Here is a 12,457-nt window from a genome sequence, read left to right as displayed (position 1 = left end):
CTTTATTCCAGAGCAGAAGGACACAGAGGCTTCTTGACATGGCAAGGGTACTGCTGTAAGATAAAGACGCAAAGTATAATCTGGTAATTTGCTACGTAAACTGGCATGTCACCGGTTCTCATTTTGTAAAAGAAGCTATTGCATGCTGTTGATATTTATAGCAGTGTGTAAACTGTATGCAGTACACTATACATTGTATAATTGCTGTACTGCACTGTACTTAAAATGGCATGCCACACATATTTAGCTATATGCTTTATTTTCTGAAATACAATTAATGAAGAGCTGACATGGAGACAGGATGGTTAGTGCTGTGGGTTTTGTTTCTGGAGTGTGTACCTTCTGTATGGAGTTTGCATGTTCTCCTTGTGTTCGTGAACATTTTGCCCCATTGCTCTGGTTTCCTCTCTCCTTTCAAATACATGCTGGCCAGGTTGACTGGCATCTCTAAATTGTGTGTGTCCTGCAATAGATAGGTGCCCTATTCATAATGTAGAGCTGTCATGTCTTCTATGTTTCTGTGATGTTTCTGCTTCCAGGTGGCAAAAATAAGTGGCTTTCTAATGAAGTCTAAATGAATGAATGATCAATTAATAATTAATTGAAAAAAATACTGGTTACATAAAAATACAACACAACTGAAAGGTTGTTGTGACATAGTCATAAATGCCTGTCATTATCTTTTAAATCATTAATACATTTTAATCCAAAACTAAATCTATTTTTACAACTTTTCCCTTTTTCTAGACAATTTTATTTTCTAAAACAAAGAAAAATGAAACAAGCCAGAAAAGGGCAACATATAAAACAAGCAGCATTGCCCTCATTTGTCAAAGGATTTTGCCTGAGGCTGACGAGATGGTATTAATCGTGAAAAAAGACAACTGTAATTGTCCAGGAAAGTAAAAAAATGTTTCTGATTTTTTGTAAATGTTGTGTAGTTCCTAATCAACAGTACAACATGTGGTTTGTGTTCAGGTCATGTCTGTGTGATTTGTTCCGGATAGGTTCCTAGTAGCTGTCCAGTCCACGTCAGCTCAGCATTAAGGAAACAAGAATCCGAAACAGAGCAATTACAGATCTGCAGACTGCAATCTGACCTGTGTGTGTAGCCACATGAGTTAGTTTTGGATCATGTTTTTTAAACAACAAGGATAAAACTTACCATTTTCCAAGACATGCTATACTCAAATGATATACTGTACAGCAAAAGATTCAGTTTAAGAACTTAGTCTCTTTTAAAGTCTTAATTTTCTAAACATATACAGTACATATATAATTATATATTTCCCAAATAAAGACATATATATATATATTGTGCAAAAGAGATCAATTTACATTTATTTCTTATTTCTTTGGGGAAAATATTCCACTTCACAATGTGATTTTTCAGACTAGGCCAATCAATTTGAATTGCCCCCCTAAAGCTTCAATATTTTATATTTGAAGATGTGATTTCCTCTTAGCCACTCTCAAGTCTTAAAGTTAGTGGCCATTAAGTTACAGTATTATATCAGATAGCTTTCAAGAAGTGGAAATGGGCAGAACAGTGCACAACACATATAAAAAAAGCTGGGTGGCCTTCGCCTATACCAGGACACTTTCAGTCTTACAGTGTGAAGGCATTGAAGTCTGATAGAAGGACTTGAATAAAACATTGTAAGAAAAGAACTTGTCTCCCTTCTTCCATCATTACTGTCAAAACACACCGTACATAAAACACCAAGTATAAAACTGTGGGCAAAATGTTTTTCACAAAAGAGGAATTAGAATATATAAAGTATAGGATATAAAAAATATATAACAAAGGAATAGATATATAAAAATAAATAATATGAGAATAATATATTATATTTTATAAAAAATATTATATAATTATATATTATTTCTAAAATAAAAATAAGAATTATTATATATTGCACATATTTTTTCTCAGTTGCATTTCAATGAACAAAAAGTATAAGTAGTATAGCTTTCACCGATAAACAGATGTACAGATATAGCCCTATCTTTAATAGAGTCCTAATTTAACAGGAAATATTCCAATTTAAATATGGAACTATTTGGAAATATTAAAGTACAACATATGGGCAATTTTTCTCCTTCAAGGCTTTATATGATACCTGATCATAAGGAGTAATTTGGCTTCATTTACTGAGATGTATTGATTGCATTGGGCTTTGTACATTGGCCTGGCGCAGTTAAGTTATATCAAAAGGGACTATCCCTATTAGATTTATAATATTTGATGTTATTATCTTAATCCTTATTTTGAACTTCTGCTTTGCCTCACAATTATGCTGTTGGGTGCAATTGAAAGAATGGATATTTCATTTAAGACAGATGTTTCTACAGAAGGACTGTTTGCCCTTAAGTGTTAATTAAAAAAAATAAATTTAATACTTCTGATTCCAATAATTGGTATGGGGCATTAAACAAAACTAAAAAAGCAAAAACTGTATGATAATGTTTGTAACGTTACATTGCCACAGTGAAAATGGGGATTTACAGTCTTATTTTATTGTATTGTATTGGAGAGTATGACATTAATAATAATAATAATAATAATAATAATAATAATAATAATAATAAACTTTATTTTATATAGCGCCTTTAAAGGTGGCTTCTCAAAGCGCTTTACAGGATGACAATAACAATAAATAAGAAGAATACAACAATAAATAAGGAGAATACACAAGATAAGACACAATTACAATATATAGAGGAGACTGTGGATGTTGGTACTAAGAAGAGCAGAGGGATGAAGAATGGAACAGTTAAGTAAAGGCTTTTCTAAAGAAGAGGGTTTTGAGTCTGGGTTTGAAGGAGTTTAGAGAAGGTGACTCTCTGATATCCTTGGGTAAAAAGTTCCAGAGCTTGGGGGCATAACAGGAGAAGGCCCTGTCACCCATACAATGTAGACGGGCTTGGGGGACAGTAAGGAGGGCAGAATTTGAAGAGCGGAGGTTGCGAGGTGGGGAGTAGGGCGATAATAGTTCAGACAGGTACTGAGGTGCCAAACCATGCAGAGCCTTATACAGTAGGTGAGCATGAGGATTTTAAAGTCTACACGGAATTTGACCGGAAGCCAGTGCAAGGACTCCAGGACAGGAGTAATGTGAACACTTGCACTAGACCTGGTCAGGATTCTGGCTGCTGAATTTTGGACATACTGCAGTTTGTTCAGAGTGAATTAGATACCCCAGCGAGTAGAGCATTACAGTAGTCAATTCGAGAGAATACAAATGTGTTGATTAGCTTTTCAGCCACAGTTAATGATAGCATAGGGCGTAGTCTTGCGATATTTCTAAGGTGAAAAAAAGATGTTTTGACAGTATGCTGCACATGTGGGTCGAATGTTAAGCCAGAATCGAATATAACCCCAAGGTTTTTCAATTTTGATTGAAGCTCACGTACAGAGCAATCTACAGAAAGGGTTACAGGACTGGCTTTACGAAGTTGATGTGGGGTACCAATAAGCATGACTTCAGTCTTGTCACAGTTAAGATGAAGGAAGTTTTGAGTCATCCAAATGTTTATGTCAGAGATGCAATTAGATAGAATAGAGACAGCCACATCAGTGCCAGGTTTGGTATGGATGTATATTTGAGTATCGTCAGCGTAAAAATGAAAGCTGAGGCCATGTGATCTTAAAAGCTGACCAAGAGGGAACATGTAAATGCTGAAGAGCAAGGGGCCCAGTATTGAGCCCTGAGGGACACCAGACTTAACAAGACCGATTTCAGACCTGTACCCATTAAGAGAGACAAAGTGACAGCGATCAGTGAGGTAAGATTTGAACCATTTGAGGGCAGTGTCAGAAACTTCAAACACAGTCTCAAGACAAGAAAGTAAGATGTTATGGTCAACAGTGTCAAAAGCAGCACTGAGATCAAGAAGGATGAGTATAGAAAGAGAACCAGAATCAGAAGCTATTAGAAGATCGTTGGTGACTTTGACCAGGGCAGTTTCTGTGCTGTGAAGTTGACGGAAGCCAGATTGGAGGGGTTCAAAAAGGTTGTTTGTCATGAGGTGGTTATGTAACTGAAGTGTGACAGCGCGTTCTAGAATTTTAGAAAGAAAGGGTAAGTTGGAGATGGGGTGAAAATTAAGATTGTCGAGAGCCATGTTAGGCTTTTTTGGCATGGGGGTAATGGCAGCAGTTTTGAGGACCGTTGGTACAATGCCAGTGCTCATGGATTCATGTAAAATATTGAGGACAATGGGACAGAGAGAAGAGAAACAGGACTGGAATAAAGTGGTGGGAATGGGATCTAAAATAGATGTGGTGGGTTTCATGCATGTAACTAGTTTGTTGAGGGATGCTGAGTCAAGAAGAGAGAAGCTGGAGAGAAGGGAACCAGAGAAGTTGGATGAGGAGGGAGGAGGTATGGAAATGATATGCATAGTGGAGAGAATGCGATGCCGGATGTTGTCAATCTTAGAACTAAAGAAATCTAAGAATGTGTTGCAAAGTTGTGATGAGGCAGGTAATGTAGTAGGGCAGTTTGGCTTGAGCAGTCTGTTGATGGTGGAGAAAAGATGTCTGGGGTTGTTTTGGTGATTTTCAATGATGTGAGAGAAGTAGGTGGATCTAGCAGACTCTATAGTAACCTTATAATCAGATAAGTAATCTCTCCAAGCCTGATAATGTACATTTAAGCCGGAAAGACGCCACCTACGCTCAAGTTTGCGAGAGGCTGCCTTCATGGATCACAGATGGTCATTGTACCAGGGGGCAGGGCGAGAGAAAGAGATGGTTCGAGTTTTTAAAGGAACAAAGGTGTCAAGGGTAGATAAAAGAGCACTGTCAAGTAACTGTATTTTATACAAATTAATATAAATAATAAGCATAATATAATATATGTTTTAATTTTGGGTAATTCCATGACATATTCAGTGTAATATACACTCCATATCAGATTTCATTACTTAGTATACAAAAGAAGATACAAAATTTTGTTTATGACTCTAAATCTCTGAGATATTTTTTAGTGTCTAAATAGACACTGTGGAAATGGAGTTCTGTGTTTTAAAAGTCTAAGTTTACTAATTAAGCAGTAAGAACAAACTGGAATGCTGACTCTCCTTTACAAAAAGACAGATCACACTAGTCCATCTATCTATTTTCTAACCATTTTATCTAATACAGAGTTGTGGGGCAACAGATCACACTAGTCTGTCTTCTTCAATTGTGCAGTAACAGTAAAGTATCTGGACTTTGCATGGCCTGTCTTACCATTACAATTATGTTATACTACACCTAACTGCATTATTTTGGTTTTGTACAGTAGTGGATAAGCATAAGAAAACACATGGGACCATAATATAAAGTACATGCAGTAAATGAAAAGCTGTAATAGATTGTTCATTCCATATAATATATCATAACTACTATATAACACTTATAATAATACTACAAGAGTTCATATACAATGTGCACAAGTATTTATTTGACAGATGTCTTTATCCAGGTTGACTTAAAAAGGAACTGCAACACAATTTTTATATTTTGGGGTTAGAAAGAATGGGCATTGATCAGTGCAACCACAATGAAAGTAAAATATATACAGTGATGTGAAAAACCTTCAATTTACATGACAAAATAGACTAAATTTCCAGGTGTGTGCATCTCCATATTCTGTGATTCAGAACAAGGCAACAAAACTTCTGGTGAGGTGAAGCGGCCTTATTACATTGTAAACACGCAGTCTTAGAATAAATCTCTTAATCCATTAATCCATTAGACTCCATTGCTCTCGGCTTCGAGACAGTTTAGCCGACAAATAATATTCACTTTTTAAATCTGCACAATGTACTTTTTCGTTTGTAAAACGCATTACATTTGTCATCACAGTGACTAGTAGGCAGGAAGGGCTGCTTCGTGTCACAATTCGCGTGAACTCTCACCTGTGGCAAGACCAGTGGTTTGCAACAAAAAGGGGACCATACACTTCTTTCGGAACTGTCCATGGGGTAGCCATAAGTCGATACCGACTCGACGGCACTCAACCAACCACACTGCATTCACAAAGTTTGTGCTTAAATTGGTACAGTATTTGTAAAAAACTGTGATGCTGTCAATTAATTTATTTTGTTACTGATGATATGATAACAACTCATCTGGGAAATTGGGACTGCAGTTCCCATTTAAAGCATGTATGAGATTTACATATGTTGAAAAAGACAGGTGGCATGGTGGTGCAGTGGTTAGCATTGTTGTCTAACAGCGCAAGGGCCCTTGGTTCAAATCCTGTGGTGTATATTTCTGCTTTGAATTTGTACATTCTCCCCATGTTCATGGGGGATTTCTCTGGGTGCTCTGATTTCCTTCCACAGTCCAAAGACATACTGGTAGGTTAATTGGCCCTGGTCTGTGTCTGTGTGTGTTCTGTGATGGATTAATATCCCATCTAGGGTGTATCCTGTCTTGCTGCCGTTGCTTGCTGGGTTAGGCTCTAGTTCCCCCAGTCACCCTATGTTGGATGAAGCAGTTCAGAAAATGGATGGATGGACAGAAGAAACATACAGTAATTATGTTTTTAACAGGTGGACTGGTGTAATTATGTTTTTAACAGGTGGACTCTGTGGCTAAGGATCTGCACCGGTGGCTGGAAGGTTGCCGGTTCAAATCCCACAGCTGGCAGAGGAATCCTGCTCTGGTGGGCTCCTGAGCAAGGCCCTTAACCCCAACTGCTCCAGGGGTGCTGTACAATGGCTGACCCTGCGCTCTGACCTCAGGCTCTCTCCCTGTCTGTGTGTCTCATGGAGACCAAGATGGGGTATGTGAAAAGATGAATTCCTAATGCAAGAATTCTATAGGGCTAATAAAGTGATGTTATGTTAATTAAAATGAAAAGGTAGGCTAGCATGAGCTTTTATTTTATAACAGTATGCAGTCTGTGTTGATACCAGGCATGAATGAAAGCAGCCTGTCTCTTCATTGGCTTCCTGTCAGGTACAGGGCAGACTTCAAAATCCTTCTACTTACTTACAATGCTCTCAGAGGTCAGGCACCTGTCTATCTAATGGAACTTATTAATGTATACCATCCAAGTCACCTGCTTAGATCACAGAACACAGGTCTTCTTCATATTCTACGCTTTAATAAAAAAAAACAGTTGGCTGTAAAGCCTATAGTTACAGGGCCCCTAGATTATGGAACAGTCTCCCACCCCATATCTGGGATGCCGAGTCAATCTCAGTATTCAAATCCAGACTGAAGACCTATTATTTCAGCTTAGCCTACTCACACCTTACATTATAGCCTGCTGCAACCATGCCTGCTGGTGCTGCTGTGCATGCCATTGTGTTTCTCTATGTTGGCCCACCAGGTAGATATATCTGTTCTGACCAAACTATTCTATCCTCCTCCCCATATGTCTGAATGGTGCCCGGGCTGGGGACCATCTGAGTTGGATGCGCATCACTGCCTTGGATCCAAGAGGAACATTGTGGATATAGCTACCGTTTAGGAGGATTTTGCTGGTCTACAGAGATCTGCATGGAGTACTGACAATGTATGGTTACTTGCATTGTTAAGCGCCTTGGGGCAACCTTGTTGTGAAAGGCGCTATATAACAATACATTGAATTGAATTGTTAGCATGTATTCAAGTTCCCAGTATGACCCACCTGAGAAAATATTCTGTAGTCCTGTGGTTCAAAGTTCCTGGAGGATCTCTCAGTCCCATTAAAGCAACAGCTCCCTGTTTTGGAGAAGGTGTTAAATTGGTCCAATTAAGTAACTCCAATTAGGAGTGGTCATAGTATTACATGTGTTATGCTATCTGCTGTATATTAACAGTATAATCAGATGTTATTTCTAATCACACGTCATCACATGGTCTTAGTTGTTTATGTAACTGAAATTTGGTTAAATTTACATTTTAAAAACCCATGTTTGGAACCTGTGTCTGAATTTGACAACTTATTTTCTATTTTTTTTAACAGCGTCACGTAATATCAAGTGAATGTAATCAAATATGGATCAGTTAAGATAAGCAATGGTGCAGAATGAACGTGGTGGAAATTGTATTGCTCATTTACCACTCAGATCAATGTACTGCTAAATCTATTACTTTCCCCAAGAACAGCACTACCTCCCTAATATTAATACAGAAAGCGATATATGTATATACATTTTTAATGCTATTGTCTGCATTTTATGTTGTTTTTTTTCTGGGAAATCAAAGCTTTCCTTTTCTTCATTTCAATAAATTTTCGTACTGGTAAAATATTTTTTAATTTAGTAATAGTTGGTTAAATGTTTATACACACGTTAAAATCTATCTCCGTTTTCTAACTTTTAAGCGAGGTATTGGGCGCAAAAACAGTGTTCATCTTTCAGCATTTTGAGTTCTGTAGCTTTTGGGCACAAACTTTCCACCAATCAGATCGCATTAATGCGCTCAGTCTAGGAGGAACAACATGGAAGTTTAAATCTGGGGTGTATGTTTTAGAGTAGGAAAATACACACAGTTCTCGCATGAAAATCTAACATCTCATAAACGAATTGTTATTATGAGAGTTAAATTTTCTTATAGAACAGTTTTTGAAAGAAATGAAAATGCTGGGTATGTACGTGCCAGACAGATTTTCCCTGAAGTCTTCTAAGGTCCAAGAAGGAATCGGTCTTTACACCGCCAGACGAGTGAAAAAGGTTTGTTGATTTGAGCACAATCACGAAATCCTGATTTACAGAAGTTCCTTAATGTAATGGAATGCGTGCGAGAATTTTTAATATGTGATCCAGCATTAAAGTCAAGACAAATGACTTGTGTAAGCTTACGTTGTAAGGAGACACTGGACCAGTATTGAGTGCCACGTATCTACTATATACTGTAACTGTATTGTGTTGCAATTGTGTAAGATGGACAAAGCTTTTTTTCATATCCGTTTTTATACAGTTTAAGTGAGTTCTTTATCACGTTTCATAACAGTTACATATTATATCCTCTTTTAGCAAACTTCATAATAGGTACATTTTAAAAAAAACGCAACTTAACAATGTTGGCGTCTTAACATGCAGGATCAGCAGCTTCGACACATTCCTTAGACGTCATTTTTATAAATATGCGTAACTGATAGTGAAAAACCGGGCTAGAGGAAGACGGTGAAAAACTTTGCGTTTTGAAATTATACATATTAAAGATTCACCTTACTTTCATATTCAACGTTTTTAATATCTATACGCGAAAAAAGACGACTTATACAGTACATATCTAAATGAAAAGTATGGAGACTCATGCGAATACTCATGTTTAGTTCCAGATTTTTGTTTTTTTATCATCAGGCCAGTATTTATCTGAACAGATATTGTTATGAAAGCAATGTTTACACGTTGTATCTTTCGTGAAGAAATTGTTTTACACATTTCTAATCTTGTATAAGGATTTTACCATTGAAATGCAGGCAGAAATTGTCAGTTGTCTTCAAAAATACAACGAGGTATTGCATTAGTCTTAAGTAGTGTGTACCAGTGGTAAACAGAGGATTTTTTTATTTAATTGAACTGGTTTGACAACATGGCAAAAATTACCTTTATGCGTGTGTAAACTATTATTTTTCCACTTGATAAAACACAGCATAAAAAAGATAAACTTCAGATTGCTTTGAAATAAAATGGTATCTAGCAATCAATGTCTGTGCCATTGATGCTTTTGAATTGTGTATTGAGTTATTTCTGTTCTCTTTCAGGGGGAGAGATTTGGCCCCTTTGCAGGTGAGAAGAAAATGCCAAATGAGCTGGATGAAAGTATGGATCCCAGATTGATGTGGGAGGTATGTTGTAAGATTATTTACATAAAAATTGCATACTAATCATTTTTAGATTTTTTATTTACTGATGCTACTTTATACATAGTACTTTTCATTTAGCATTAAAGACTTCCTGCTAAAAGCAAAAGTTAAATATTGCAATTCTTGTACTTGACTGTGTATGCTCAGCGTGGATACGGAAATCTACCACAGAAAATTTGTATAGCATATCCTTTATATAATATAAATTGATACTTTCCAATGGGAAAGTAATGGGCACATTACATGGTTGAAATGCTGTGTGTGGATTACTGACCATTTAATGAAATTGACCAGGTGATGTGATATGTTTGTGGGGCCAATTAAACTGTTCTAATGCATCATAAATGGCAATTTTAATGATAATGATAATTTTATTGAAAACAGTAGGAAAGTTTGTTAGGTGTATAATTGCAGTGCCACCGTTAACAGAAGCTGAGCAGAATCAAATAGTAAGACAACTACAGGCAACGTGGTACATGATTTTTGTAATTGCATAGAACCATTATTTATGATCTCAGATCTCAGACAATGGCAATCAATTGAGACCACGTGGCAAACAGTTTTGATGTGTGCCCAAGCTGCATCTTTGCAGTTGCTTGTGAAGTGCTCAATAAAATGTTGAAAAACTTTGTCAATTCTGCCAGTTCTGCTCTGGCTCTAAAGCAACTTGCATGAAAAATGAATCCGTTTTTTGCTTTCTTTTTGTCTCACTGCCAGGCAATTCCAAACCTGACTTAATTGTTCTAACCAACACATTTAATGAAAACAGGATCAATTGGCTAGTATTGTTAACTTAATTATGTTAATCATAATTTATAGATTAATAGTAATTTCTTGAATTTATGTAGTGTTTTAAATCTCAAAAGAGATGGGAGAAATATGCTACCTTCATAGCTTGAAGTGTAGCACCCACCAATTATGGTAGAGCAGCTACACTACACCACATAATAGGCAGAGAAGTGAGAAATTGCTCACTTAATTGACACCTGATTGATAATGAATTCAACTGGACTGGGGGGGGGGGAATTCATGTAGATCTGACTGTACAAACCCAGAATGTAATTTTGGCAGAACACAGAGGATACCATTCTTGTACTTGTGAGCAATTCCATGAGCTTTTTAATAACCAAATAGTCTGGACATTGGTTTACCAACTCGTCTGAAGGATGTTATCTCCAAATAGGTCTCCTATCACAGTACTGACCAGGCCCAGCCTTGCTTAGCTGTTAGATCTGACAATATCAGACTATGAGGTAGTATTGCTTCTGTAGAATTGACATTTAAACCCCATTAATGCATTTCATTGACAACATTGTTCATACTGTATATGAGCTCACTATTCCATGGAACACATTTTCTGTCAGACTCTGATCAAGTCAGTGACACATGTTAGAGAACCAACACATATGGGCTTAAAATATGACAAACCAAGCATAATTCTTTTTTATGATTTTCAATTGCTAATGCTCATACACCTGTGTGGTTGGAATTCCACTCTCTCTCGACCTTCATGGTTTGGAAAACTAGCACTGCTGCCACTTTCTATTTATCTGGTTTGTTTTCAATGTGTCTTTGAGACAGAGCTTCTTGCTTAATTAATTTTATACCCTCTCATTCATGGCTGTATGTCATCATGGTCAAACATTCTATCAACATTCTATCAACATGTGCTTGTGTGTTATCTACATACTTTTTTTCTTGACACATTGACCTAGAACACCCTTTCATTATATGGCATAATATGTTTTATATGTGGAAGCAGTATTACATTAAAATGCAAATAACATGAGAATAGTGCATGAGTGATTCTTAGTCATGCTGTAACACTTAAGTGAACTTTTGCTGCATGTGAAATGTATGGTATGGAATGATATCATAAATAACTTTTGAAAAGAAGATGTTTTTCAACAGACACCTAGCAGCCATTTTACAGCATCATCCGTTTAATTTTCTTTAAGTCTCTACTGTTTGCTCATAAATTGAAATGTTAAAGTAAAAGGTTATCTTGGAAACATTATTTCACTTTTCAGGTTCGTGGGAATAAAGGAGAAGTTCTTTATGTTCTGGATGCTAGCAATCCACGGCACGCAAACTGGCTGCGTTTCGTCCATCAGGCCCCATCACAGGAGCAAAAAAACCTGGCTGCTATCCAGGTAAAGCTGTCTTCTTTTAGGTAGCACCTTTATATTATCTCGAAATGAGAGTGTCTGTAGATATTTTGTTTTTTCTAGATCAGTTGCCTAGTGAATTTTTCATTTTTTATCTAATGTAGAATAGAAGGAATACTTACTGTAACAAAATCACCAGTTAAAAATGTACTGGTTGACAGTAAGAGTAAGAAAATTCTCTATTGTATGTAACCTGTAACATTTCCTGATATCAGAATTCCAACTGAAACTCAAGAAAGTGAGAAGTGAGCAGAATAAACAAATGTGTCCTAACAATTTTAAAACACTAAATTGAGGAAATTATTTATGAACAAGACCAATACTGTCCATACTTTTACGTCTTACTACAGGAGTCACACACCAATCTGATAATCTCATTTAAATTTTCTTCTTACATGCACTTTCCTGTTGGAGTTCAAAAGCTCAAACTTTATTTAGTCTTCTTATTCTTTAGTCTCTGGTAATATGCACTGCACTGTTTCTCGTTTT

At 36.6% G+C, this 12,457-nt stretch overlaps 1 protein-coding gene across 1 annotated transcript in view; it reads left to right on the top strand.

The window, feature by feature from the left end:
* The first annotated feature begins 8,442 nt into the window (after positions 1-8,442).
* Positions 8,443-12,457, top strand: part of prdm5 (PR domain containing 5) — an 80,643-nt gene continuing 76,628 nt past the window's right edge. Inside the window, exons 1-3 of the mRNA XM_088913862.1 lie at positions 8,443-8,661; positions 9,699-9,782; positions 11,831-11,953. Of these exons, the coding sequence (XP_088769988.1) occupies positions 8,563-8,661; positions 9,699-9,782; positions 11,831-11,953 (306 nt within the window). The 5' untranslated portion in view covers positions 8,443-8,562. The remainder of the gene's footprint in view (positions 8,662-9,698; positions 9,783-11,830; positions 11,954-12,457) is intronic.

The sequence above is a fragment of the Atractosteus spatula genome, chromosome 1, assembly GCF_055471065.1.
Source record: "Atractosteus spatula isolate fAtrSpa1 chromosome 1, fAtrSpa1.hap1, whole genome shotgun sequence".
Taxonomy (NCBI): domain Eukaryota; kingdom Metazoa; phylum Chordata; class Actinopteri; order Semionotiformes; family Lepisosteidae; genus Atractosteus; species Atractosteus spatula.
The sequence above is the reverse complement of the archived record's forward strand: the minus strand, read 5'-3'. Positions and strand labels throughout refer to the sequence as shown.